The 26767-nt window shown below is 32.4% G+C and overlaps 1 protein-coding gene across 1 annotated transcript; it reads left to right on the top strand.

Moving 5' to 3' along the window:
* Positions 1–269: 269 nt before the first annotated feature.
* LOC127711629 (uncharacterized) lies at positions 270–4623 on the top strand. The gene is made up of 2 exons (XM_052217736.1): positions 270–306; positions 2225–4623. Exon 2 carries the CDS (start codon positions 2236–2238, stop codon positions 3934–3936), a length of 1701 nt encoding a protein of 566 aa, XP_052073696.1. The 5' UTR covers positions 270–306; positions 2225–2235; the 3' UTR covers positions 3937–4623.
* The last annotated feature ends 22144 nt before the right edge of the window (positions 4624–26767 follow it).

Below are 26767 nucleotides of genomic sequence, written 5' to 3'. Positions count from 1 at the left end.
AATAGAAATTTTAAGGTGAAAATTTTAAGATAAAATGTTCTGCTGATGCATGGCTGTGTCATTTTTAAGGTGAATGATTGAAATCCCTACAGCGCTTTATTTATATTTATTTGCTAGATTTAGAAGTTAAAAATTCTATTTATAACTCAAACAACCATTCATATGATATATCACAACGTATAGTGTTTACGTAAGCAATCATGTGACTAAACGAAATAACTTCCTTCTTGTGTACATTGGCAACTACTTGTTCCAGTTGGTCACTTAGTATGTCTTTAGGAAGAAAATATAGAGGCTAACATGCAGGTAATTAAATAAGCAAAGGCATGATATTGGTATGGAGATTCACAGTTAATTGTGTAACTGAAAAACTAGGCATGTAAGGTGGATATCAGCAGGTTAAGTACTTTGAACTTTCATTTGAAGCGAGCATTTCACTGATACTGTTATTACCGATTTCATTACCATTTTGTTTTCGATTTACAGGTATAGCAGAACTGTGTAGTTGGGTCTGTGTCTCATAAACGTAAACCGTATAACTCATTTATTCGTATTAACGGCTTTAAAGTACTGATGTTCATGGTATGCTCTGGTATGGACCTTTTAGTCATTTCAATGACAATTGGTATAGTATATCCCACATCTCCTTTAGTTAATATACACAAGAATTAAACATCAATTAAATACTAAAAATAATCAATAAATAAAGAGACTCTTGACAGTTAGTAAAAGGCCTCTAACACAACAGGTTACACATAATAGCAATATGTATTGAGCCATGTTATATATCAATCTACCCACAAGTAGTACAGGAATAAGTGTTACTGCATTGACGTTTTAATTGTTGGAGGATACAGTCTATCCATTAATTTTCTAAATATATTTTTTACTCTTATAATATCCAAGTGTTCTCTTCTTGCAACTGTCCAGAATGTAACTCGTTTTATTCATGATCATAACAAGGGTCTTATGATTTATTATTAAAACGTTATAAACATAATGTCAGATAATTTTACATACTTCAAAAATATTGAAAGAAATAAACTTCTTTTTCCACCACTAACAAGAATGTAAAAAGTTTATTCTATTTCATAAAATGCTCGTTTGTGTTGAAGACGGAAGAGTCTCATCGTTATAATAATAAATAGCGATATGCTTACATCCACTCTTTTTGAACTTTGGTGGCAATCATACCACATCTCCTTATTTTTATATTGTTATATTGTCTTCATTGTATCAACAAAACTATTAATAATGTTTTTATTTACTTGCCACATCATGCACATATCTGTCTGATTTCTGATGCCTATATTTGAATTTGAAATTTAAGGCATATTGTAATCATTTCATTTAGGTTAACTTTTTCCCATTGTTATTCAATTATTTTAATAAATGTTTATCTTGAAGAAGCTATCCGAATACAAAAACAAAAAAACAGAACCTATCTAATATTTTCTCTCTTTTTATCAATCGATTAAATGAAAGAAAAAAAGCCTTATATTTTAGACGGTCTAATCTTACCAGCTCCCTTTGACAATATCATTAACTTTGATAACACAATGTCTACAGTGCCTAGTATGTCGAGTGCACGTGATTTCGATTGAAACAAAAGTCTAGAAATGTCGGCCTCTTTTATTTTTCAGTGTTTATGAAAGACTGTTTGAAGTCAATGATTTCATCAAATTAAAGCTTGCTTCATATCTTCGGGGCAACATAAATCCATTTGTCTATTCTAAAAGGTTGTAAGACATCTAGATGTATCTGTTTATTTGCTTAAAATGCTCTATTTCGTTAGGGTTGAAGTCATATGGATCTGAAGTTCTGAGGTGAACGATGAACGAAACGGTCGCGACTCCCTCCTATTGACTAACGTAAATCGATATTTGCGAAGCACACTGTTTCTGAGTTTTCTGATGTTTCGAATTAGCTGTTAGTGTTATATTCTATTGCTACGTATATTTGCCGGTTATTCAATATTCCCAGCCCCATCATTTAAAATTTGAAAACTTTTTCTATTCATAATATATATATTGATTGTAAAGGTTATTTTTGGCGAAAGATGACCAAGTATTTACCGAACGTTTTTACTGATGTAAGCCTTCTAATTTTGACTTACTATATTTGAATTACGAGAAGATATGCTAGTTATAATATTTATTCATAGTAGAGGAAAAAAGACAAATTAAACAATTTATTGGTCAATAATTCTGTATTTATTTTTAAGGTGTTTTAAATATGGCTACAACATGTACAACCGGGCAGAGGTTTTGTGACATTTGCAATCATCGACACATTACCAATCATGCTATTTTCTGGTGTCCAGAATGTGACGAGAATTATTGCGAGAAATGCAAATCACATCATGATGTTGCAAAAGCAACAAAGAAACACGAAACAATTTCTATTGAAAATGCTTTAAAGATTCCAAAAGTTGTCCAAGATATAAAAATTAACTGCACAGATCACGACGAACGATTTGTTTATTTTTGTAGAGAACACGAACAACCCTGTTGCATTAAATGCCTGAACGATTGTCACACTGGTTGTCGCAGTTTGATTCCTGTAGAAACAGTCATTCAGGATGTAAAACAATCCACTTCATTTTTAGATCTTGAATCAACACTATCTGATTTACTGTCAAATATATCTACAATAATTGAAGATCGAACAGCAAATCTTAAAGAGTTAGTAAAACAAAAAGTAAACTGTGCAGAAAACGTCAGAATCTTCAGAGCATCCCTAAATTCTTATTTGGATGAATTAGAAAAGAATTTAACCAACAAACTGCAAGTAACTTATAAATCGAAAGAACTTGAGATACAAAATTCGCTGGCAGATCTTGAATTACGTAAAGCTAGGGTTAATGAAATGCAGGAGCATGTAAATATTCTAAGAAATAGTGCATCAGAATTTCAAATTTTTATGTCGATTCCTGAATACACAAAAAGCGCTCATTCTTACGAAACCGAGCTGCAGGGTTTGTGCGAGAATGAATTATTCAACTGGACTAATATTACACTAAACCCCACAAATATCATGTCAATAAAAGATTATCTTACCTCTTTTGGAACTATAAGCGTGAAAAGAAAGGCGTCTAATACCCCCCTGAAATTGCAAAAGACTCGGCAAGCACAACTAACAGGTGCTAGAAGTGTCACTAGGAAATTAGTGACGATGCAATTTGAAGGAAAATATCGATTGCATATCCCAGATGGAGATAGTCAACATGAGATTGTAGATTGTAACATTTTACCTAATGATGAATTTCTATTTTCTGATTGGGGCAACAAATGCCTATACAAGTTCTGTTCTGGCAAGGCTTATAAGATTGGTTTACCATTTTCACCTATACGATTTGTAATAATTGATAAAGGAAGCATTGCTGTGACGACCACAAACAATGTTCATGTAATAGATTTGAAAAGCTCTACAATTTTGAAAACATTTCTCCAAGGAGACAATTTCAAACCTAGATCAATTTTACTCGAAAACAACACCTACATTATAGAGGACCAAGATAAAGGATACATAGTATTGGATCTGAATGGAAGAGTGGTTAAACGCATTCCTATTAACTATACAAATACGTGCCGTCGTGCCACTGTATGCCTTGACGAAAACCTTTATTTCGTGGACTACAAAAGTCACACACTTTTTTGCTATGATCTTAATGGCAAGAAGATATGGGAATTTCAGAATGAAAAAATTAAATTCCCTTACGATCTCACATCGAATAGTTCCAATATTCTTTTTGTCTGTGGATATGGGTCACATAATGTGTGCGCGGTTTCGACAGACGGCAAAACAATCAAGGAGATAGTTGGTCCAAAAACGGCCCTAAAAAATCCTATGACACTGCATTATTGCAACAAAAAGAAGACTTTGCTTGTCGTCTCGAGGGATGGAGATGTATTTATATATAATGACATTTCATGATCATCATAAGTTGCTGATTTTACCAAATTTATATTTTTGTCCCCCGCGCAACACGTTAAGGGGGACATAGAAATAACGGGCGTCCGTCTGTTCGTCCGCCGGGTCTTGTTAGCGCTCTCACAGGTACAATTCTTGGCAGATTGTTATAAAACTTATATTATAGGTTTATATCAGCAATGGATGGACGAGTTCGAAAATGAGTGCCGATGAACTATTTTTAAAAGAGTTATGCCCCTTGGAAACATTAATTATATGGAAAATTACATCATTAGCGCTCTCATGTGTACAATTTTGCCAGAATATTATGAAACTTATATCATAGGTTTATATCAGCAATGTCTTTGACACTTTCGAAAATAAGTGCTGATCAAATATTTTTACGAGTTATGCCCTTGGAAATATTAATTATATCGGAAATCACATTGAATATGCTCTGAAGCATTCATTTCTCTAAGATATTTATGAACAATTCTAAAGAACAAAACAAAAGTGTATTTTTAAGTTATTGCCCTTGTACCCTGGATAGATAAAATATGTGCAACGCGGGGGACATTGGAACTCTGTTCTTTTATCTATAAATATAAGATCAAATAGATACCGATATCGTTAATCGTTAAGGTTCTGTTTGAATCAAGCTTAATGGGTATTATAGCCCTCAGGTGCTGTCTAGTTTGTCCAATCAATTATTTACCTACATATTTAAATGGGCAGCAACCGGTTAGGAGACCGGGATCGGTATGTCACTGTTTACGTGGGATCATAAAAAAGTGAGAATATTAACAGACATCAGCCGGCCTTTCACGATTGAACTGCATTATAGTTGACATATTGCATTACCTCAGTTCTTATTATGTAACCTACACCAAAGTCAAGTTATATATTGTTATTTCTCAGTGTCTTTGTTTATTTGCTCCTCCTCTTGTCGATATGATCCTTTATATATACGAAGCAGACTTCATGTATGCGTTTCTAATATTAATAATAACAAAGAAGCTAGCATTATCCTTTAATTTCACTATCCGCTATATAGGTGATGTCCTCTCACTAACTGATTCAAAGTTTGCTGAATATGTTGAACGCACCTATTTCATCAAACTAGAAATAAAAGATACCACAGATAAAGTTAAGTCTGCTCTTATATTGACATATCTAGAAATTGACAACGAGTGTCGGTTGAGACCGAAACTATATGCTGCTTACAAGGAAGTCAATTAATCAAGGGTTCAAAATGATAAAGTTGAAGTCTTTCGTGCGAATTTTTTACGAACGCCATCATGAGTTGTTTGAGCAATATGGAATTTCTGTGTCACAGATGACCACGGACATGTTCCTGTTGTCCTAACCACAATCTCATCTTCTTTTCCTCGATTGTTACATCACCGAATAAGACATATCGCCGAATTTGTACTTACCATGAGTAACACGACAGGGCTACTAGTTGAGCAGGATATGCTTATTCTTCCGGAGAACCTGATATCACCCCCTGGTTTTGGTGAGGTTCGTGTTGCTCAGTCGTTAGTTTCCTGTGAAGTGCATAGTTAGTTTGTTTGTGTTTTTCGTCGTCTTTCGTTTTTTGCAATGAATTGTCAGTTTCTCTCGACTTTTGGTACCATCTGCCTTTGTTTAGCAGTTTATAACAAACTATGAAACTTAATGAAATATAATAATATTTTACTACCTACTTTTGCAAAACATCCGCTGTTACCATTCAAAATGCAAAAAACGAAACATTAAAAATGGCCAAACTTAATTATACTTAAAAGAAATGCATTATTATTATTTAGGTGATTTAACACAGCTCTATGCAAATATTTGTTTATTTATCTATTTTTATTTATTTATTTATTTATTTATTTTTATTTTTTAATTTATTTATTTATTTATTTATTTATTTATTTATCTATTTATTTATTTATTTATTTATTTATATATTTATTTATTTATTTATTTATTTATTTATTTATATATTACTTATTTTTTATTTATTTAACAATAAACTTGGGAAAGAAAAACTCATGCGTTACCTACAAACTATTTTGAGTGTCGTATAACGTCCTATTAACAAGCTTTCAGTAACTGCGAGTACTCTCAAATCGTACTTTCGTGTTAATTTGACCTGTTGATACAATTTGTAATGTATTTTTGTTATTTAATTTTTACTTATTTAGTGTTATATCTCGTTTCACTATTTTTAATATATACCACCTTTGATAAGTGAGTAGTATGACGATAAATTTTCACTTTTGTTCTCGTACTAGGAACAACAAAATTATGTATTTTGTAAAAATTATTTCCGTACTCCATGTATACCTTACAACAAAATTATTTGTATTTACCTGTGTACGTTATTTTATTTGGCGACATTTTGTCCAAGGTTATGGTTGTCTTTCGGATAGTTTTACATATAACCCCCTTGTTTTATTAATTTTGTATTTACATTGTGTCATAGATCAAATTTATTCGTTCAGTGTATGTTCACTTGTTTTTGTTAATATGTCTTTTGATTGAGTTAAGCCATTTCAATTGATATTTTATAGTGTGTCTGTCTATGTTGTGATGTTACACTATTGTTTCAGGTAGGGTGAAGGTTGGCGCCTATTAAAACGTTTAAACCCGCTGCATTTGTTTGCACCTGTCCTAAGTCAGGAATCTGATGTTCAGTGGTTGTCGTTTGTTGATGTGGTTCATAAGTGTTTCTCGTTTCTCGTTTTTTATATAGATTAGACCGTTGGTTTTCCTGTTTGAATGATTTTACACTAGTCATTTTTGGGGCTCTTTATAGCTTGCTGTTCGGTGTCAGTCAAGGCTCCGTGTTGAAGGCCGTACTTTGACCTATAATGGTTTTCTTTTACAAATTGTGACTTGATTGGAGAGTTGTCTCATTGGCACTCATACCACATCTTCATATATCTATTATAAAATATTGTGTAATGTAGCTGAAAACATCAATCAACAAATTCATTTTGAAAACTAACCGTCGACGAAATTAAACAAACATCATCACGAAGTAGATTCTGAAACTTCAAAATCCAAAGAAAAAACAAAAACAAACTTTACATTTGTAAACTTTAAAATCGGTTGATCTGGGTCAATACATTGATGTCCTGTAGTGCAAAATAACATAAAATACGCAATATTCTTGACGAAAAAGGCCAAGTGGTTGTTAAGCATGAATCAATTACGAGATTTAAAAAAAATTGTTTCTTGTTCTTGAATATAACTTGGGCTCTGGAAACATTCTAAGCATGGTACAAATTTAATATGAATTTCAAAACAAACTAAGACTAGGATGGACTTCAAAACGTATCCCCTTTCCGATTGGCTTTGCCGGATGAAAAAAAAATCATTATCCAGTAATAAATCAAATGCACGCCCTCCAACCTTGTCGATTGATTTTTCCGATCCTACATACAAGATTTAATATGAATTTGTTCTTGTTCTGTTTTTGCATGAAATATTTGCTATTGAACTTTAGGGAAACAAGTGAACGAAAGATCAAATAATCAATCAAAGCAAATAAAAATATCACAACTTATGTACAAGTATTAAAAATATATAAATAGTAAAATAGAATATATTATTTCAATCTCGTATATAACAGTAATTAATTAACATAAATGATTCTTCTTTCACAAGTAGGTGTTACTGGGAGTACCTATTATACATGAAACCTTAAACATGACGATTAAATTGTAATTTTTAAGACATTTGTTATTTTTTTACATTTTTATGGTGAAATATCTGAACGCACTATTTATTCATTGATATGTTTGTTGATAGTTAAAGACCTAACTATTTGACAGTAAAGTGGTCTATTGCATGACCAAACCTGGAACAAAAGATATCAACATAAAAGTACTGCAAACAGTAGAAAATGAGATTGGAATGACCTACCTTCCATGCCGAACAAACATTCGTCGGATCTGAATTAGCGATTGTATCTGCCGTACCGATTGCAGGAAATAGAGTTTAAATCAGGCCGTTAGTTTTTTCGTTTAAATTTACCATGGCTTGCTATGTGGTAAAGGTTTTGCTCATTGTTAAAGGGTGTATGGTGACCTATAGTTGCTAACTTATACGTCATTTGGTTTGTGGTGGAAAATTGTCTCATTTGCAATAATGCCACATCTTTTTGTTTTTACATATGTGTTTTGTTAGAATACTTACTCTGTAAGGTGTGAAAAACAGAGTTGAAGCTTTGACAAATTCTCGAGTTTTACCATATATAATGATACAAATTTAAAAATTAATTAATTTCCTTATCGAATCACAAAAAAAAAAATGGGGATCGAATTTGCAAATCTCCTGATCATATTAGATATGAGTGTAACATATATTTGTGATATCCTTAACTATTTTATGTTAAATTGAATTTAAATTTTTTAATTCCCATACAGTTTGAGGTGAAATCCGAGAATCCCACTTGCTCAATAATTAAACTCACATGATGTTCGTAAATATCTATTATACCGATTTCAGTACAAAGTGACACTACAATTATTTCTGGAATCGTAACCTTCATCAGATACATTCACACAGCTTAAGAAAGTAAGTTCATCAATTAACATTTTCGCGGCATCAAATTTAAACGGGCGAGGACAGACAAAACGTCTAATGTCACCATTGCCTCGGGGAATTTTAACCTTACGTTTAGTTGAACTACTTAATTTATGAACTGAAAAAACAGTACATAAATCATGACAGTACTTAAGCATGACTATGCTATAATTAAATGCAAAACGTATTGAAATCCGTTTGGCACTTTACTTTCAAATATTGTACCTGAGATCATCCCCAGTTTTGGTGGCGTTTGTGTTGCTTAGTCTTTACCATTCTATTTTATATTTTGTGAATCTTTTTGTGTTTTCGTTGATATTTCGTTACTTGCAATAGCGTTGTCAGTTTCGACTTTTTCGAGTTTTGAATGTCTCCTTGGTATCTCCCGCTTTTTTTTTTTGCCATAACTCATGCTACCTTTATTAGATAGGTCCCATCTTTAGTGTATCAAATAAAATACCATTCATGTAACGTATCACGCGGTTGACAATGTAGAATGTTTACGTAGTCAATCATGTGACATAAAGAAATACCTTCCTTGTTGCATACAGTGTCAGATATCTTTCCTGCGTGTCTGTTAATTATTAATATAGAGAGTAACATGCAGGTAAATATAATTATGGAAAGGTAAAATATATGCCTGTAATCTATATTTCAGGTATTTTAAAATTTGAAAACAAAGAATGTAAGATGGAAATATCATGTCAATATGAAAATAAAAAGATGCGGTATGATTGCCAATGAGACAACTCTCCACAAGAGACCAAATGGCACATAAATTAACAACTATAGGGCACCGTACGGCCTTCAACAATGAGTAAAACCCATACCGCATAGTTATCTATAAAAGGCCCCGAAATGACAAATGTAAAGCAATTCAAACGAGATAACATAAACGGCCTGATTTATGTACAAAATAATGAACGAAAAACAAATATGATATACAGCAACTAACAACAAGTCGGTTAAGTACTTCGAGCTTTCATTTAGTAACAGCGAGAATTCGTACAGTAAATAATTCTTTTTGATGGGTTGTATTTATGATTTTGTTTCAATGTTTCTCAGTTTTTTTAACAATTGTGTCGTAGGGTCTCTGTCATAGACGAAATCCTACACTTCCTTTAACTTTTTATATGCCTTCTAGTATTGATTTGTATTATAATCTCTTTTATTTCCACTGATCATTGGTGTATACCAAATATCTCATTTTATTTATTTGCACATGAATAAAACGCAAATGGAGTACCAAGGAAATGTCAATAAATAAAAAAAGGTCCTTTAAAGGTTGTCTTTTAGTGGAAATTCTCCAGAGGTCAGACATAATAGCAAGATATATTTTCATACTAGACCATCAATCTGCTTACAAGTAAAACCGTATTTACTAGATTAACTAATATCTTACAAAAGGTTAGACGTTATGCATAATATTCTTAATATACATCACCAATGTATTAGTATTTTTATAATTAAATTCAATGCGCTCAAAAAAAACCAAAAAATTAAAGCTAGATTAGATATGGTTTTTCAGATGAGTTGTAACCATAGCAAGATATTTTAACACACTACAACTATATTGAACATTTAATAAACTTATTCTTTGTCAACCTATAACAAACGTATATTTGTATATTCAATTTAGTAACAAATCTTTTGGAATATGTCAATGAAATATTTGGATTAAGAAAATAGAAATCTAAATATTGTTTTTGGTGTTTAAATGTTAAACGTCTCTTACATAAATCAATTGCTTTGCTTAAGTAATATAACATATTTTTCTGGTATATTTTTAATCAATATGATGTAAGCAAGCCCGCAATTGCAGACAAAATTATAACTTGTACAGAGGTTAGAGTGTCGCCTGTATACAGTTTTGTTGGGAACAAGAAGTATAATAGCAATTCTGTGTTGTTAATAACATGGTTTTTACATTGGAATTTAAGGAAGTTTATTTCATTGTTAGGCACTGAATACGTTTATATTAAATTTTGATTGATTACCATTACTGTTATTTACTTTCTTAATTTGTACCAATTTCACTTCATCGTATTGTAGGTTTTCTATGTTAAATTGTCTTCAGTTGCTGACAATTTATTAAAATATACAGTCCGCCAAAAGTTAAGCACCACCTATCTTTGTTGCATCGAATTTTTTTTCATTTAAAAAAACCAGTTAATCCTGGAAAAAGAGAAAATATTCATGTAGCAATTTTGCTAACATATGCCATAAACAAGCCATAAACTTAAGTTTGGTCACTGATGCAGGTTCTATGCATTTGAATTTTGCATTCATAGAAATAGTGAAAATTACACAAATCAGAAACGGAATTTAAGTTTTACTTTAATTTCATTTTTTTACAACAATTAATCACCCAAAACCATTAAAAGTCTCTACAAATAATCTTTGGTATGTTCGGAAAATTTAATGTCAATATTTAAGTCAATAGGATGTGTAACCACTTCTCTTCCGGTACAGTTCCATAACACGGCGTCTCATACTCTGTACAAGCCTTCTGAACTTTAGTTGAGCAAATTTATTCCATTCATCAACAATTGTCCCTCTTAAATCGCCAGGATTTTGCAAAGGTGGATCTCTGCGATTGAGATTTCTGCCAATGGCATCCAGACATGTTCGATAGGGTTCAGGTCTGGAGACATGGAAGGCCAAAAGATAGTGTCAATGGCTTCTTGATCTTTTTAATCGGTTACAATCCTTGCCCTGTGTGGTCTAGCGTTGTCGTTCATGTACGGGGTCTTGATGCAAGTTGGGGATTCTCAAAATGAGAGACTACAATGTTTCTAAGCACCAAATCCCTGTATGTCTGTCTGTTCATGTTACCCTGCAAAATATGCATACCCAGCTTACAACAGTATGAGAAGAAACCCCATACTGTAACACCACCATCAACGATTGCTGTCGTTGGGCAATTGTTGTTTTGGTGATAAGCAGTTTTATTTCCCCGCAAAACTAGTATTCTGCCGTCTATTGGTCGTAACAGAAACCAATTCTCATGTGACCAATGAATATTTTGCCAGGTTCTCATGTTCCATCGTCGATGGTCATTAGACTTTTGAAACCTGATTATACGGTACCTGGCTGTTAGGGTACGGCTTTTGACAACACGACGTGCTCTTAGGTAGCCTCTATGAAGTCGACGGACCAATGTTCGAACACTAACACGACCACCTGGAGGCCAGTGGTGTCTAAGCTATAGGGCAGGAGTAAATGAGTTGGTTTTAACACGACCAATTTACAGTTCCTGTGTCAATATGACGTTGTAAAAAACTGACAATGACGGTGCGATTAACATTGAAAGGTTACCAATGCTCCTAGTGCTCCTACTGGCATTTGACATGTCAATTGCCTATCAACGTTCAGTCACAGATAACTTACCGCTTGCCATATTTCACAGTGACTTGGTGAAGGTCAAATTTCACCTGTACGCGGGACAGTAGGTAGATGATTTAAAGGCATCGAAACAGTGTATTTGTAAAAGTGCAGATGACCTTTAATAAAAGGTTGCTTGGCGGGTTTATTGAAGTTTATTTTTTTTGTCGTAATGACTTTTCTTAGTGTATGCTATAGGCAATTCATAACACCAAACATAAATATTTTTTTCGCAATAGATAAAAAAATATTGACAGTTATATTTAGGTGGTGCTTAACTTTTGGCGGACTTTATATATAAATTAAGGCCAAAGTTTTGTATCGATGTTCAAATCTCGTAACTCGATTGAGAGGTTAAATTCAAAAATAGAGGGAATCGCATGAACTCCTAGAGGAGCGAGACCAAATGCGTCGACGACAGGGTAAGCGTCTCCTACTATGCATGCATCACCCATTAAGCATATCAACACTAAAAATGTCACAATCGGGAATAGACAACAATCGATGAAATAACAGATTAAACGAACATCTAAGATCTTTGCAAATACACAATGTACATATAAAAAATAAATTCTGTGACATTACAACGATATAGGGTAATTGTCGATGAGACGCAACCCAACGACAAAAATCATACTATTATCTCACAATTTATGTCTTCGTCTGTAAACAACATGAACAAATGTCTATACATGATACGCTTTGTCACATTCTTAATCATTAAGTTGAAATATAAATTATGCATAGGTGTTCAAAGATCTGCCACCATGCACAACAGTGGCAAGAAAATCTATGGTCCCTTGCTTCGAAAGAGGGTAACGATAGATGTTTTCACTTGTTGCTTTCTAGGCCCATAATACTTATATGACATAAAATCCAGGTACATTTTGGCCCTTCTTTAGTGCCTTGCTTCATTCCCTTGTGCACGTTACTTGTCGGTTATGTTGGTATCTCAACTAAGTGTTTTTTTTTGTGTGTTGCATGTACGATACAGCACAGCCTATTACTGGATATTGGTATTGTAGATGCAACAGGTAACACGCATACAAAAAAAATCCATTGTATTGCAATGGCATTCTGAAGAGCATAGACCCAATTGAATATGCCGTAGTAATAGTCGAATAATGAATTAGATCGGGAAAAAATACCTTTTTTGGCTCGTGCAAGACTAATTTAAAGTTATTAACATATTTAACAGGAAAGGAGGTACCAACTTACAAATGCAATTTATGATATAAACGTATGTTCACACTTCAATGTTGCACGAAATATCATTGAGATTGTCATATTTATAAATTTATTGTTAACAAAACTTTGAATTGTTCGAACATTTTAGGGGTTTCTGCCACATAAATAGATTACCTTAGCTGTGTTTGGCAAAACCTTTCGAGAATTTGGATCCTCAATGCTCTTTAACCTCGTTCTTAATTTTGTCTTTTACTTTTTTTAATTCGAGCGTCACTGATGCATTTTTTTGGAAAACTAAGAATAAAATATACCATTCAGTTGCTGATATTTCAATAAGAACTGACCTTTCGGCTCTTACTGCAGATATTCATTAGGCTTTTCACAAATACCGTCAAAAGATAAATATCCCAATGGGGCTAATTGTGTCGATTTAATTGAAAATAATGTCTTAACAAAAAAATCACACCGTCACGCTACCAGTGTTGCGATGGGAACTGGCTATATTGCTGTTATCACATATCTAATTAGTTGATGAGTTTATTTTCAATAAAACAGACCATTATGTGGTTCGTTTTCCCATGTTGCTCTTATCACAGGTTTGTTTTTATTAAAATAGGCAAACTAATTTCTGCATTCATCCTGTTAAAATTATATATATGTTATAGGCGATTTTTTTCGAAGGCTATGATATTAGAGAATATCGGGGCCTTTTATAGCTGACTATGCGGTATGGGCTTTGATCATGTTTGAAGGCCGTACGGTGACCTATAGATGTTAATTATTTCTGTGTCATTTTGCCTCTTGTGGAGAGTTGTCTCATTGGCAATCACATCACATCTTCTTTTTTATATGTACATAACACACAGTCACACCGATTAAAGCATTATTTTCTTGACAACGTATATGTGGAGCGTTGGTATTTACATTTAATAAAGGAGACAAATATGAAACTTAACACACAATTACTATTGTTTTATATCTCATGTACTTGTAGACAAGTTAAATTCACTTGTCTTGATTCGTTTCTTAAATACGTTGGTGTGTATATTTTAGGTATGGCGTCAAGTGAACAAAGGTTCTGCGACATTTGCAGCAAACGCCACGTTACCACAGATGCTACTGTGTGGTGTCCTGAATGTGACGAGAATTTTTGCAAAAAATGCAAAACGCATCATGATGTAGCAAACTCAACAAAGAAACATGAAACAATTTCAATTGAAAATGCACTTAAACTTCCAAAGTTTGTCCAAGCAATCAAATACAACTGCACAGATCACGATGAACGATTTGTTTATTTGTGTGATACACATGAGATGCCATGCTGCATCGAATGCCTAAAAGACAAATTACACAGCGGATTGTGTTGTTTTGCTAATGTGGAAACAGCAGTTAAGGACGCAAAGCAGTCCACGTCGTTTTTGGATCTTCAAACAACACTATCAGATTTGCTGACAAATATTTCAAGTGTTATTGAACATTTAGGAACAAATCTACAGGAGTTAGCGAAACAAAAAGTAACTTGTGCAGATCAAATCAGATCAACAAGAGAAGCAATAAATTCTTATTTAGATCAGTTGGAAAAAGATTTAAGCAATAAAATGGAAGAAACCTTTACATCGAAAGAGCTTGAGTTACAAAACTTGTTGGCAGAACTTGAATTGCATAAAACTAGGGTCAATGAAATGCATGCAAACGTGAATATAATAAGAGACGCTGCATCAAATTTTCAAACATTCATGTCGATTCCCGAATACATAAAATCTGCACACTCTGAAGAAATAGCGTTACAGAGTTTATTTGAAAATGAATCCTTCAACTGGAATAGTATTTCAGTCAACCCAACAAGTATTCAGGCAATTAAAGATAATCTTACTTCTTTTGGAACAATGCGTATTAAGCGAAAGGCTTCTAATTTAAACATTAAAGTTCAAAAGTCACGACAAGCACAACTAACAGCGACTGGCTTTCTCTCAAAAAATATTGAGATGATGGAATTTAAAGAAGTATATCAAAATCAAATCCAAGATAACAATGATGGGCATGAGATATTGGATTGTGGTATTTTACCAAATGGTGAGCTCCTTTTTTCTGATAGGAGCAAGAAGTGTTTGATTAAATTTGATACTAATAGCGCGTTTGTGCAAATTGATTTACCGTTTTTTCCTGTGCGATTTGCAATTGTGGACGTAAACAACATTGCAGTTACGTCAGAAAACGAATTGCATATTGTAAAATTAGATGATCATAACATTTTGAAAACATTTCATTTCGGAAAAGAATCCCTACTTGGATCAGTAATTATCTACGACAATAACTATATTATCGAAGACTTGACAGGATACCAAATAATAGATTCGGAAGGAAAATTTATACAACATATCCCAATTAAATTTGATGAATCAACCTATCGTGCACCCGTGTGCTTTGACAACAAAATATACTTGGTAGATTATAAAAGTAGCAAGATCTTTTGCTATGATTTTGATGGCAATAAGATATGGGAATTTCAAAATGAAAAACTGATGTCGCCTTACGGTCTAACATCCAATAATGCCAATATTCTTTTTGCATGTGGATACAGGTCAGATAATGTGTGTGCGCTATCAGCAGATGGTAAAACATTTAAGGAAATTATTGGACCAAATACTGAACTGAAATGTGCTACAGCAGTTCATTACAGTGTGAAAAGAAAAGAGTTGCTTGTCGTTACAAATTATGGAAACATTTTTGTCTTCTCTGACAAATGAAAGTCTTTGTTAAAACTTTATTTTACCCAATCTAGAAGATGACATTAACGTTTGGGGATACTTTATATCGATATGATGAAACATTTGGAAGTTTTCCGAAATGTTAGATTTGAGCTTATATGGAAGGATGAGATAGATATTAATTGTTCGCATCACTTTGACAATTGCAAACATAAATATAAATTCACCAGCAAATCGTAATTAAATGCAACGCGTCATTTCAGTACATACAAAGTAACTTTATTGTCTGTATAAGAATAAGAATAAGAATACTTTAATAATCCAATTATGGACCCTTGCGGGTTTTAAATTTCATACAATGATTACAATGATTTGTGTTATAACAATGAAATAATAAAATAAAATACATCACAATAGAACACTGAACAGTTATTGCATGCACATGGAAGAGAAAGTAATATGGGAGACAATCAATTTATGTAAGGATTATTCCCCTTTAAACAGTATCCAATAGCCTTTGAAGATATGGTGTTTTGAGTTGCATAAAAATGCAGCCCCAACTGATTAGATATAAGGGTAGTTTTCTCCCATGTACACACAGCTACCAATTACTAGATATTTATGTATATAATCTTTTTTAAAAATTGCAAGAATTGGATAAGCACCTTAGAAATTTGACTGCAGTTTATTAACGCATATATAAGCATTTACATATAAATAGATGAAATATGCATACACATAGATAGAGTAATGTGTATTCATTTAATTTTTTGAATTTAAAATATATATAGATAAACTAAAAGAGATTTAGCCATTTACAGAATTTGTGGATCTCAATTCAAAACTCTTGATAAGAAAATTACTTAATGTTTATCTTCAGTGGTCATTAACATAAAAATTTTGATTTGCAGTCTAAGTTATTAAAATTTTGACAGTGCTCATGAGCTTGTGCAAACAATAATTCCCGACATTTATTATATAATGGACAGTTTATTAAAAAATGAAACCCATCTTCTATATCATTATGGGAACAAAAATTACAAGTCCTCTGTGATCTTTCTATGGTTTGTTCTTATGTCGCTCTTTTTCCACTCGTAATTGGTGGGCACTTATACGAAATTTACATAATATTTGTCTTGATTGAAAACTTTGAATATCAAGATATTTTTCCATTTGGAAATTACTTTTATGAGAAAAATATATATCTAGCTTTCCAGTAACATTATCTTTATCATTTTACCATGCTTTCAAAAACAATGTCTTTAACTTTTTCATAATAAGTTGTTTTAATCTATTAATTGAATAATCAATACAATATGTTTCTTTCAATTCAAGCTTTTGTAAAATAAATTCAACAGAGGAATACCATGTCATAGTGTTATTTTCATGCATATTTTTGTTACATAAAAACGCTTCTTTCAATAAATTTGAGTTACAATGATGTAATCTATGCAGATAGCTTATCATAGATATAACAATATTAAAATATATAGGAAATCTTCCTAATTCTGATTGTACAGCAACATTTGTACTTTTATTATTTAAGCCTAAAATATGCTTACAGAACTTTAAGTTCATTTTATCAGCAACATTATTCTGGTATATTTTTTCAAGTACATTTGTAGCATCTTTTTTACAAGCAGAGTCAGTTTTGAACATTCCCCATATCTCTGAGCCATACAAAATAATAGGTTTAATGGTATGGTCAAATAGATGTAAATTTGTTTTAATACTAGCATCTGAGCCGGATAAACATCTATTAAGTTTATATGAAGCTTTTAAAGATTTATTAAATAAGTCTTCTTTTGCATAATTAAATAGGCCACTTGACTGGAATATAACTCCAAGGTATTTATATTTGAAAACAGTTTCAATTAATTCATTTTTAAAATAGAATGGTTCGTTTATGTGGCGTCCACTTTTATTAAAAATTAAAACTTTAGTTTTTTTTAAGTTAACATTTAGGCACCAGGTATCACAGTTTGATTCCAATGCCTTCAAGCGCTTTTTAAGTCCATCAGCAGAATCAGAAAATACAATGACATCATCTGCATACATAAGACAGTCAATGCGACTAGCGCTGAGTTTTACACTATCAGGACAATTTAGTAAACAGTTAGGTAGATCATTTATGAATAGATTAAAAAGGGCAAGGCTTAAAACATCCCCTTGTCTAACCCCAATATAAGAGTTGAAACATGGACCTAGTTTGTTATCAACTTTTACTCTTAAATTATTGAGTGTATATGTATATATACACACAATGTCATTTGTCGAAATGGTGAATACATTTTTTTTAATGAGTCTTTATTTAAAGTTCTCAAATAGAAATTTATAAAAAAAAAATACTCCGGGCAAATTTTATTTTTCTGTTTCAGAAAAGGCAAGTTGAACATTTGTCAGAAAATCGGAAACATCAAACTGAATTATGAGAAATTGTAAGAAACATTAAATGTAAAGAGATTTTTAGTGCTGACAAGCGGTAAACGGTGGCACATATTGGTCAATTGACATCTTCCGTAAACCATTTTTTGTACCTCGTTTTAGAAAGCTAACAAATCGTTTACCTTATTTACGAATTAGAAAAAAATAATTGCATACATTTTCAAAAGTTTATCATTTCTAGTTTATTAGGTACATCGAAAGCATTCAAGACATTCTTAGTTGCTAATTCTGCATGTCTAACACCGACTCAGAGGGAATTGAATAAAAGCGGTATGTCAAATACCAGCCATTCGTTACGCCTGATGTCAATCTCAGTTTTCCTAGTTGAATTCATGATGTCCGTTCGAAAGGTATTTGATCATTACTCCTGGATAAGTTTTGTTTGATACAATATCCTTTAAGAGAGAAGTTCGTTTTGAGTGGGTTTTTTTTAAAGTATATGATATGCTATTTTGGTTAAACGTTTGTTTTCTGAAATTACTCCCAATGTTTATGAGGTCGCATTGTAATCTGTATTTCTTTTCATTATTATTTGCCTTGTTTCTTCCAAGTATTCTCAATTTGTTCCATATATCTTTTTTTTTTGACACATCTTGGACTCTCACATGCAATCATTTAAAATTAATCGTTACACGATAGAATAGTTTTGACTTTGGCATTAAAACTGTTCGAACTCGAGCCCACTGATGAGTCGTATGCAAAATCCGAAACAGCGGTGACGTTGCTTCGCTAAACTATCACCACTGCAACTGCAACCAGCACTTCGCATCTCTCGGGTCTCTTTCAACGTAATGTAGCAAGGAAGACGTAACCACTGTTTCGGAGTTTGGAGTCGTATGTAGACAAAACGCGGTGCTGGCGTACCAAAGTATTAGCTATAATTTTAGTGGCAATAAGATATGGGAATTTCATACCAAAAAACTAATGTTGACTTACAGAAAAAAATATTAACAAAAAATACGGAATTCCAAGGTAAATTCAAAAAGAGGGATGCCCATTTAACCTTACATATTCCAACGTTCGTCTCTATCAACCAACGGAACGAATGGAAAATAAAACTGTCATATTTCTGAATTGTAACAGGCATTTTCCGAAGAAACCTGGTTTTATAGCTGGCTAAACCTCCTACTTGTTTGACAGTTTTTTACAGGTCCGTTATGTTGACAAAATTAGGTGAGAAACCCAAACAGACATATATGTACGGTTGCCTATAATTGCTTACATCCATTTCATATGAACTTTGGCGGATAGTTGTCTCGCTGGCAATCATACCACATCTCTTTATTTTTAATATGAGGCAGGCGTTACCTGTGAAAGGGGACGAAGTCTGTATACATTATTTTTTAAATCATTCAATTATATTTTAACTTCAGAATCTGTTAAAAAAGAAACGGAAATACGGAAACGTTTCCGATGTTGGTCCGGTTGTTAGGGATTTTAGTTGTGATGTCATTTTCAATGTAAACAAAGAAACGCTATGATTTCATCAGTATGTTGATTTTTATATTGATTTATAGTTTTATTGAATTGCTTAATGTTATAAGGCACGTTCCCATAATATTTTACTCAAATCCCGAGATAAACGATACCGGAAAAGATTTCTGCGCAAATGCGGGAAAATAAAAAAAGTTAACGATTTTGAGTTCATTAGTAGATTGAATTTTTTTGTTTATTGTTTTTTATTGATTTGTCTACTGTAATTGGCTAACGTGACAATAGGGATGCAGTAGCAAACACTTAATAAGCATACATATCAGACTTACAACAGAACTGACTTGCAAAACATACAAATAAAATTATATCGGGTAGTTGAAATATAGTTTTTGCATGAAAAAGCTTGTCAAATAATGTGTGTAAGCATAATATGAGACAGGCATTACCTGTGAAAGGGGACGAAGTCTGTATGAATTATTCTTTTAATTCAAACAAATTTTAACTTCAAAATCTGTTAAAAAAGAAACGGAAATACCATAACGTTTCCGATTTCGGTTCTGTTGTTAGGGATTTTAGTTGTGACGTTATTTATGTTATGACGTCATATTCAATGTAAACAAAGAAACGCTATCATCAGGTAACGTTTTTTCATATCAAGCCATTCAAGGAATTATTAAAAATGAAATTGGTATTGCGTTCCTTCCTATATTTTACTAGACTGATAAATCTATATTTTACTCAAAGACTCATGCAAACGAGACCGGAAAAAGGAAGTAGATTTCTGCGCAAATGCGGGAAAACAAAAAAGTCTGAAAATAAAAAAGTTAACGATTTTGAGTTCATTAGTAGAATGAAAATTTCGGGAATTTTTCCCGATTTTTTTTTTTTTTTTTTTTTTTTAATTTTATTGATTTTTCTACCGTAATAGGGGACTTCGTCACCTTAATATGAGGCAGGCGTTACCTGTGAAAGGGGACGAAGTCTGTATGAATTATTTTTTTTTAATTCAAACATATTTTAACTTCAAAATCTGTTCAAAAAGAAACGGAAATACCCTTACGTTTCCGATTTCGGTTCTGTTGTTCGGAATTTTAGTTGTGACGTTATTTATGTTATGACGTCATATTCAATGTTAACAAAGAAACGCTATCAGGTAACGTTTTTTCATATCAAGCCATTCAAGGAATTATTAAAAATGGAATTGGTATTGCGTTTCTTCCTATATTTTACTAGACTGATAAATATATATTTTACTCAAAGACTCATGCAAACGAGACCGGAAAAAGGAAGTAGATTTCTGCGCAAATGCGGGAAAATAAAAAAGTCTGAAAATAAAAAAGTTAACGATTTTGAGTTCATTAGTACAATGAAAATTTCGGGAAATTTTCCCGATTTTCTTTTTTTTTTTTTTTTTTTATTGATTTTTCTACCGTAATAGGGGACTTCGTCCCTTTATTAAAAAAAAAAACCAATGAGATCAAAAACGAAATAGAAAATCGCTACGGCAGTTCATTACTGTTTTAAAAGAAAAGAGTTGCTTGTCGTCACAAAAAATGAAAACATGTATACCTTCTGTGACAATAAAGTCCTATATAGTGAGACATACTTACTTCCATTGTCTTCATTCATTTTGAGTTCCAACGATTGTGGCGTCGTAGCAAACAAACAAAAATATTTCCAAAAAAAAAAAAAACTCTCCCAAAAGGGAAAATAAAAAAGGGGGTTCATGCACTTCGTGCCTCTGACTGAAATCAAAAACACCTACTAACATCAAAATTCAGTTACAAGGGCCCGTCTTCCTTATGATATGAATGGCATCAATACATTTATGGTTATATGCTTGCCTCATGTAAAAGAGGTCAATTTGTATAATTCCTATCTAGGTAAAACAAATTACTTTAAAACAGGTATTTGCTGCTGCAGCTAACCATGCAGCATGTTAAGAGTGAGGGGAAATAGCTCTCTTAAAATAAGAATGTGTTTGGATTATATCAGGCGATACATATAATTAAGGTGGACTTCCTTTAATTAAACAAGGTTTTTTTTGGCTCAGCATGTCTGTCTTGCACTTAGATGCTGCAGTAATATCAAAACATTAAATTTTCTATGGTTTACACTACTATTCCCTAATGCTCAATTGAAATATCGACTACATTGTCTCATTAAGCAGAGCCGCTTAATCTTCAAAAATGGGATACATAGATACAAATTCCTTGTTTTGGGTCATGAAAGAATTTACTGTGTTCAGAACCATACTGATTCCCACAACAGAAACACGGAAGATGATATCATCAAAATGTTGGACTTTTGAATCCACAAAATATTTGTTGAGTTTGATGGACTATTATTTCGAACTAGTATCTATAACAAATATGAGGGTTTCAACTTTTCATTCTTAGCAGAACATACTCTCTACTACGGCGTATGGAGTTTATATATCTCAGTTAATACGTTACTACGTTAACATGGGTGTTTTCCTTACACAAAAACTGGTCCAACAGAGTCATGAGAATGAACGACTAAAATCAACACTACATACATTTTACTGTCACCATCATGATTGTTTGACTGATACAATGTGTCTGTGTGTCAACATACTAGCAACAGGTTTTCCGCGGTCTTAGATCTTTTAGAAACCACTATAGTCCTCTGTCACGTTCAAATCATTCAAAGTGCTGATCCTGAATAGATGGTTGAACGATTGCTCACTAAATACTGTAAATTCAGAAATTATTGCGTGCATCTGTTAATGCAATTTTCGAAGCATGATCAAAATGTGAGTTTAATTATTGCAAATTTAGGAAAAGCTACATACATACATTCTATATATGTACAAGAATGCGAGTTAGTATTGCGATACTCAAGGAACCCCATTATTCGCATTAATATAAACCTCGCAATAATTACTGAATGTACAGTAATCAATACCTATCAATCCTTTCTTTTGCATTTGATCAGAAGCAAATAAAATGGCTCTGTAGAACATTACATGCAGGAAGATACCCTTAGATGTATGGATACTGCAGCGAATATGACTGTTAAAAGTCAAGAACTCTAAAATGACAAACCAGAAAGTTTTCAAAATCAAAAGCAAGTTTACACTCACCAACTATCTAAAGTTTCCAGAAAATCAATCCAAGCAAACTCAAGTTATGGTACATGTGAAAAGGTTACTCAAATCTTACAATTAAACAAGAGTGCACACGCTGAAAATGTCTCGCCTGCTTTACTGACCATTGATTTTATGTTAAAAATCTTAAAGATAAAGGTTTTACTAAAAGCATTACAGAAACTTTATATTTTTATAGATCTATGACAATGAGGTAAAGGTCAGATAAATCGTGTCAGACAGACGTATACAACTTACAATTTTTTTATACAACAAATATAGTTGAAATATTGCGTATGCTAATTGAAAAACAGACCAAAACACAAAAACTTTTTATTGACCAATGAACCATGAAAATGAGGTCAAGGTCAGATTATACCTGCCAGACAGACATGTGCACCTTACAATTATTCCATACACCAAATATAGCTGACCTATTGCTATTAATATTTGAAAAACAGACCAAAACACAAAAACTTAACATTAACCTTTGAACCATCAAAATGAGGTCAAGTTTCAGGCAGTCATGTACACCTTACAATCATTTCATACACAAATATAGTTGAACTATTGCTTATAGTACTTGAAAAACAGACAAAAACACAAAAACTTAACATTAACCAATGAACCATGAAAATAAGGTCAAGGTCAGATGATACCTGCCAGACAGACATGTACACCTTACAATCATTCCATACACCAAATATAGTTGACCTTTTGCTTATAGCACATGAAAAACAGACAAAAACACAAAAAGTAACATTGACCATTGAACCATGAAAATGAGGTCAAGGTTAGATGAAACCTGCCAGACTGACATGCACCTATTACAATTATTCCATACACCAAATATAATTGACCTATTGCTTATAGTACTTGAAAAACAGACAAAAACACAAAAACTTAACATTGACCAATGAACCATGAAAATAAGGTCCAGGTCAGATGATACCTGCCAGACAGACATGTTCACCTTACAATCATTCCATACACCAAATATAGTTGACCTTTTGCTTATAGCACTTGAAAAACAGACAAAAACACAAAAAGTAACATTGGCCATTGAACCATGAAAATGAGGTCAAGGTTAGATGAAACCTGCCAGACTGACATGCACCTATTACAATTATTCCATACACTATATTGCTTATATTATTTGAGAAATGGACCTAATCATGTAACTTTAACCTTGATCACTGATCCATGAAATGAGGTTGAGGTCAGGTGAACTCTGTCTGACAGACATGTAGATGTTGCAAGGAACCCATATACCAAATATAGTTATCATATTACCGGTACTCATAATATGTGAGAAATTCACATGACAAAAAAACTAAAAAAAATTTTCAAGCAGTTGCTGAACCATGAAAATGAGGTCAAGGACAATCTGCATACAAGATATGAAGCATCCAGGTCTTCTACCTTCTGAAATATAAAGCTTTATACAAATATTTTATGCCTCCGCCGCTGGATAGTAATACCTATGTCTCGCTTACTGCAACTTTCGTCACAGGCGAGACAAAAATGTAACTCTTCAACAACACACCAGAAAATTGAAAAAATAGAAAGCGGGTTTCCTTTTATCAATCCAAAACGATAATGTAAGTGAGAAAATCAAAAACCAGAAAATTGAAAAATAGAAAGCGAGTTTCCTTTTATCAATCCAAAACGATAATGTAAGTGAGAAAATCAAAAACCAGAAAATTGAAAAATAGAAAGTGAGTTTCCTTTTATCAATCCAAAACGATAATGTAAAGTTGTGAGAAAATAAAAAACCAGAAAATTGAAAAAAATAGAAAGGGAGTTTCCTTTTATCAATTCAAAACAATAATGTAAAGTGAGAAAATCAAAAACCAGAAAATTAAAAAAAAATAGAAAGGGAGTTTCCTTTTATCAGTCCAAAACAATAATGTAAGTGAGAAAATCAATCCAGGCATACATGAGTTAGCTATGGAGCTTTCCTCTGTTGATCCTACTGTTGTGTTAAAATTATGTGATATGATTGACAATGAGACTGTTATTGGTGGATAACATTATTTATGAAGTATACCAGTCCAACAGAAAAAGTAAAAGTAAAGTTATGCACCAAGTGTTCAATAACTTTTTTTTTGCATAGTTCATTTACTTCATTACTGGTGGCTAAGCAGTTACCTAGTTTAACAGTGATTAACATATTGCCAGCAAGAGGGATATTTTAATGAATCACTAAAGTGTACTGTATAGACAAAAGAAATGTCTTTAATTCATTGTGAGAATGAATGATCAAGAGGACAATCTGTTGATTCATTTCAATTTTCATTTGTGTCAATTTTTGTTGTTGAGAGAAAAAAAAAAGCTATTTTGAGGGTACGTTATGTCATGGTTTCATAATTTACTCCTTTCAAATAAGAAGATTTTTGTATTTCCTCAAGTATTAATTTAATTTTTGGTTGCCTAAACTGTGAAATCCACGAAAATGTGTGTCCACAAATGTTAATGACTCCAGAATAATTATAGAATAACTAATCGAAGAATTCAAATAGAGAAAAATATTCAACTCGTGATCGAACAACACATTAATTCACGAATGCGCGTAGCGCATGAGTTAATTATCAGTGTTGTTCGGTCACGAGTTGAATATTTTTCGATATTTGAATTCTTTGATTAGTTATTCTTTTTATTACGTTGGCAAATGGCTTTTTTATGAAATTAAAGTAGAAAATGTAAGGAACTACGTTTATTTCACATGTGAAATTATCGGTTTTTATTTCACTGGGAAATCAATGTAATTCATTGCAACCAATGTAATAATATGTTTTATTATACTTCACGTCAAAATGCAAGATTTTGATTGGCTTATACGAGGGTGTTAATTTACTCTATTACATTGTTATTATCATTATTATTGTTATGTACAAGACGTCATAGTTTATTACTTTGAATTTGAAATTTAATCGACAGTAATAACAGAACATTCAGTATAATAAATTAAATTGATAACAACACATTAATTCACGAATGCGCGTAGCGCATGAGTTAATTATCAGTGTTGTTCGGTCACGAGTTGAATATTTTTCGATATTTGAATTCTTTGATTAGTTATTCTTTTTATTACATTAGCAAATGGCTTTTTTATGAAATTAAAGTAGAAAATGTAAGGAACTACGTTTATTTCACATGTGAAATTATCGGTTTTTATTTCACTGGGAAATCAATGTAATTCATTGCAACCAATGTAATAATATGTTTTATTATACTTCACGTCAAAATGCAAGATTTTGATTGGCTTATACGAGGGTGTTAATTTACTCTATTACATTGTTATTATCATTATTATTGTTATGTACAAGACGTCATAGTTTATTACTTTGAATTTGAAATTTAATCGACAGTAATAACAGAACATTCAGTATAATAAATTAAATAACACATAGCTGAGAGGGTGATAGAGCAGATTGTTACCCCTCGAAAAGACATTGTCAACCTTGGCTTCGCCTCAGTTGACAATGTTTTCTCGGGGTAATAATCTGCTCTATCACCCTCTCAGCTATGTGTTATTTATATATTATTATACTTCACGTAAAAATGCAACATTTTGATTGGCTTATACGAGGGTGTTAATTTACTCTATAACCCTTCAAGGAGACGCTTGATCAAGTGTGCGCTTTATCAAATACGGATGGTTGTTATGTACAAGACGTCATAGTTTATTACTTTGAATTTGAAATTTAATCGACAGTAATAACAGAACATTCAGTATAATAAATTAAATAACACATATCTGAGAGGGTGAAAGAGCAGATAGTTACCCCTCGAAAAGACATTGTCAACCTTGGATTCGCCTCAGTTGACAATGTTTTCTCGGGGTAACAATCTGCTCTATCACCCTCTCAGCTATGTGTTATTTATATAATGTTAACCTTAAATCTGATAAACTTTCTACAGTATTTTAAACTCTCTGTATCTTCCTCAGCCCTTCATTTCTTCTCAAATTCAATCAACAATAACAAGGAATAAGGATTTTTCA

Source organism: Mytilus californianus, unplaced genomic scaffold (genome assembly GCF_021869535.1).
Source record: "Mytilus californianus isolate M0D057914Y unplaced genomic scaffold, xbMytCali1.0.p SCAF_8, whole genome shotgun sequence".
Classification (NCBI taxonomy): Eukaryota; Metazoa; Mollusca; class Bivalvia; order Mytilida; family Mytilidae; genus Mytilus; species Mytilus californianus.
Note: the sequence above shows the minus strand (reverse complement) of the source record. Positions and strands in the feature narration are given on the sequence as shown.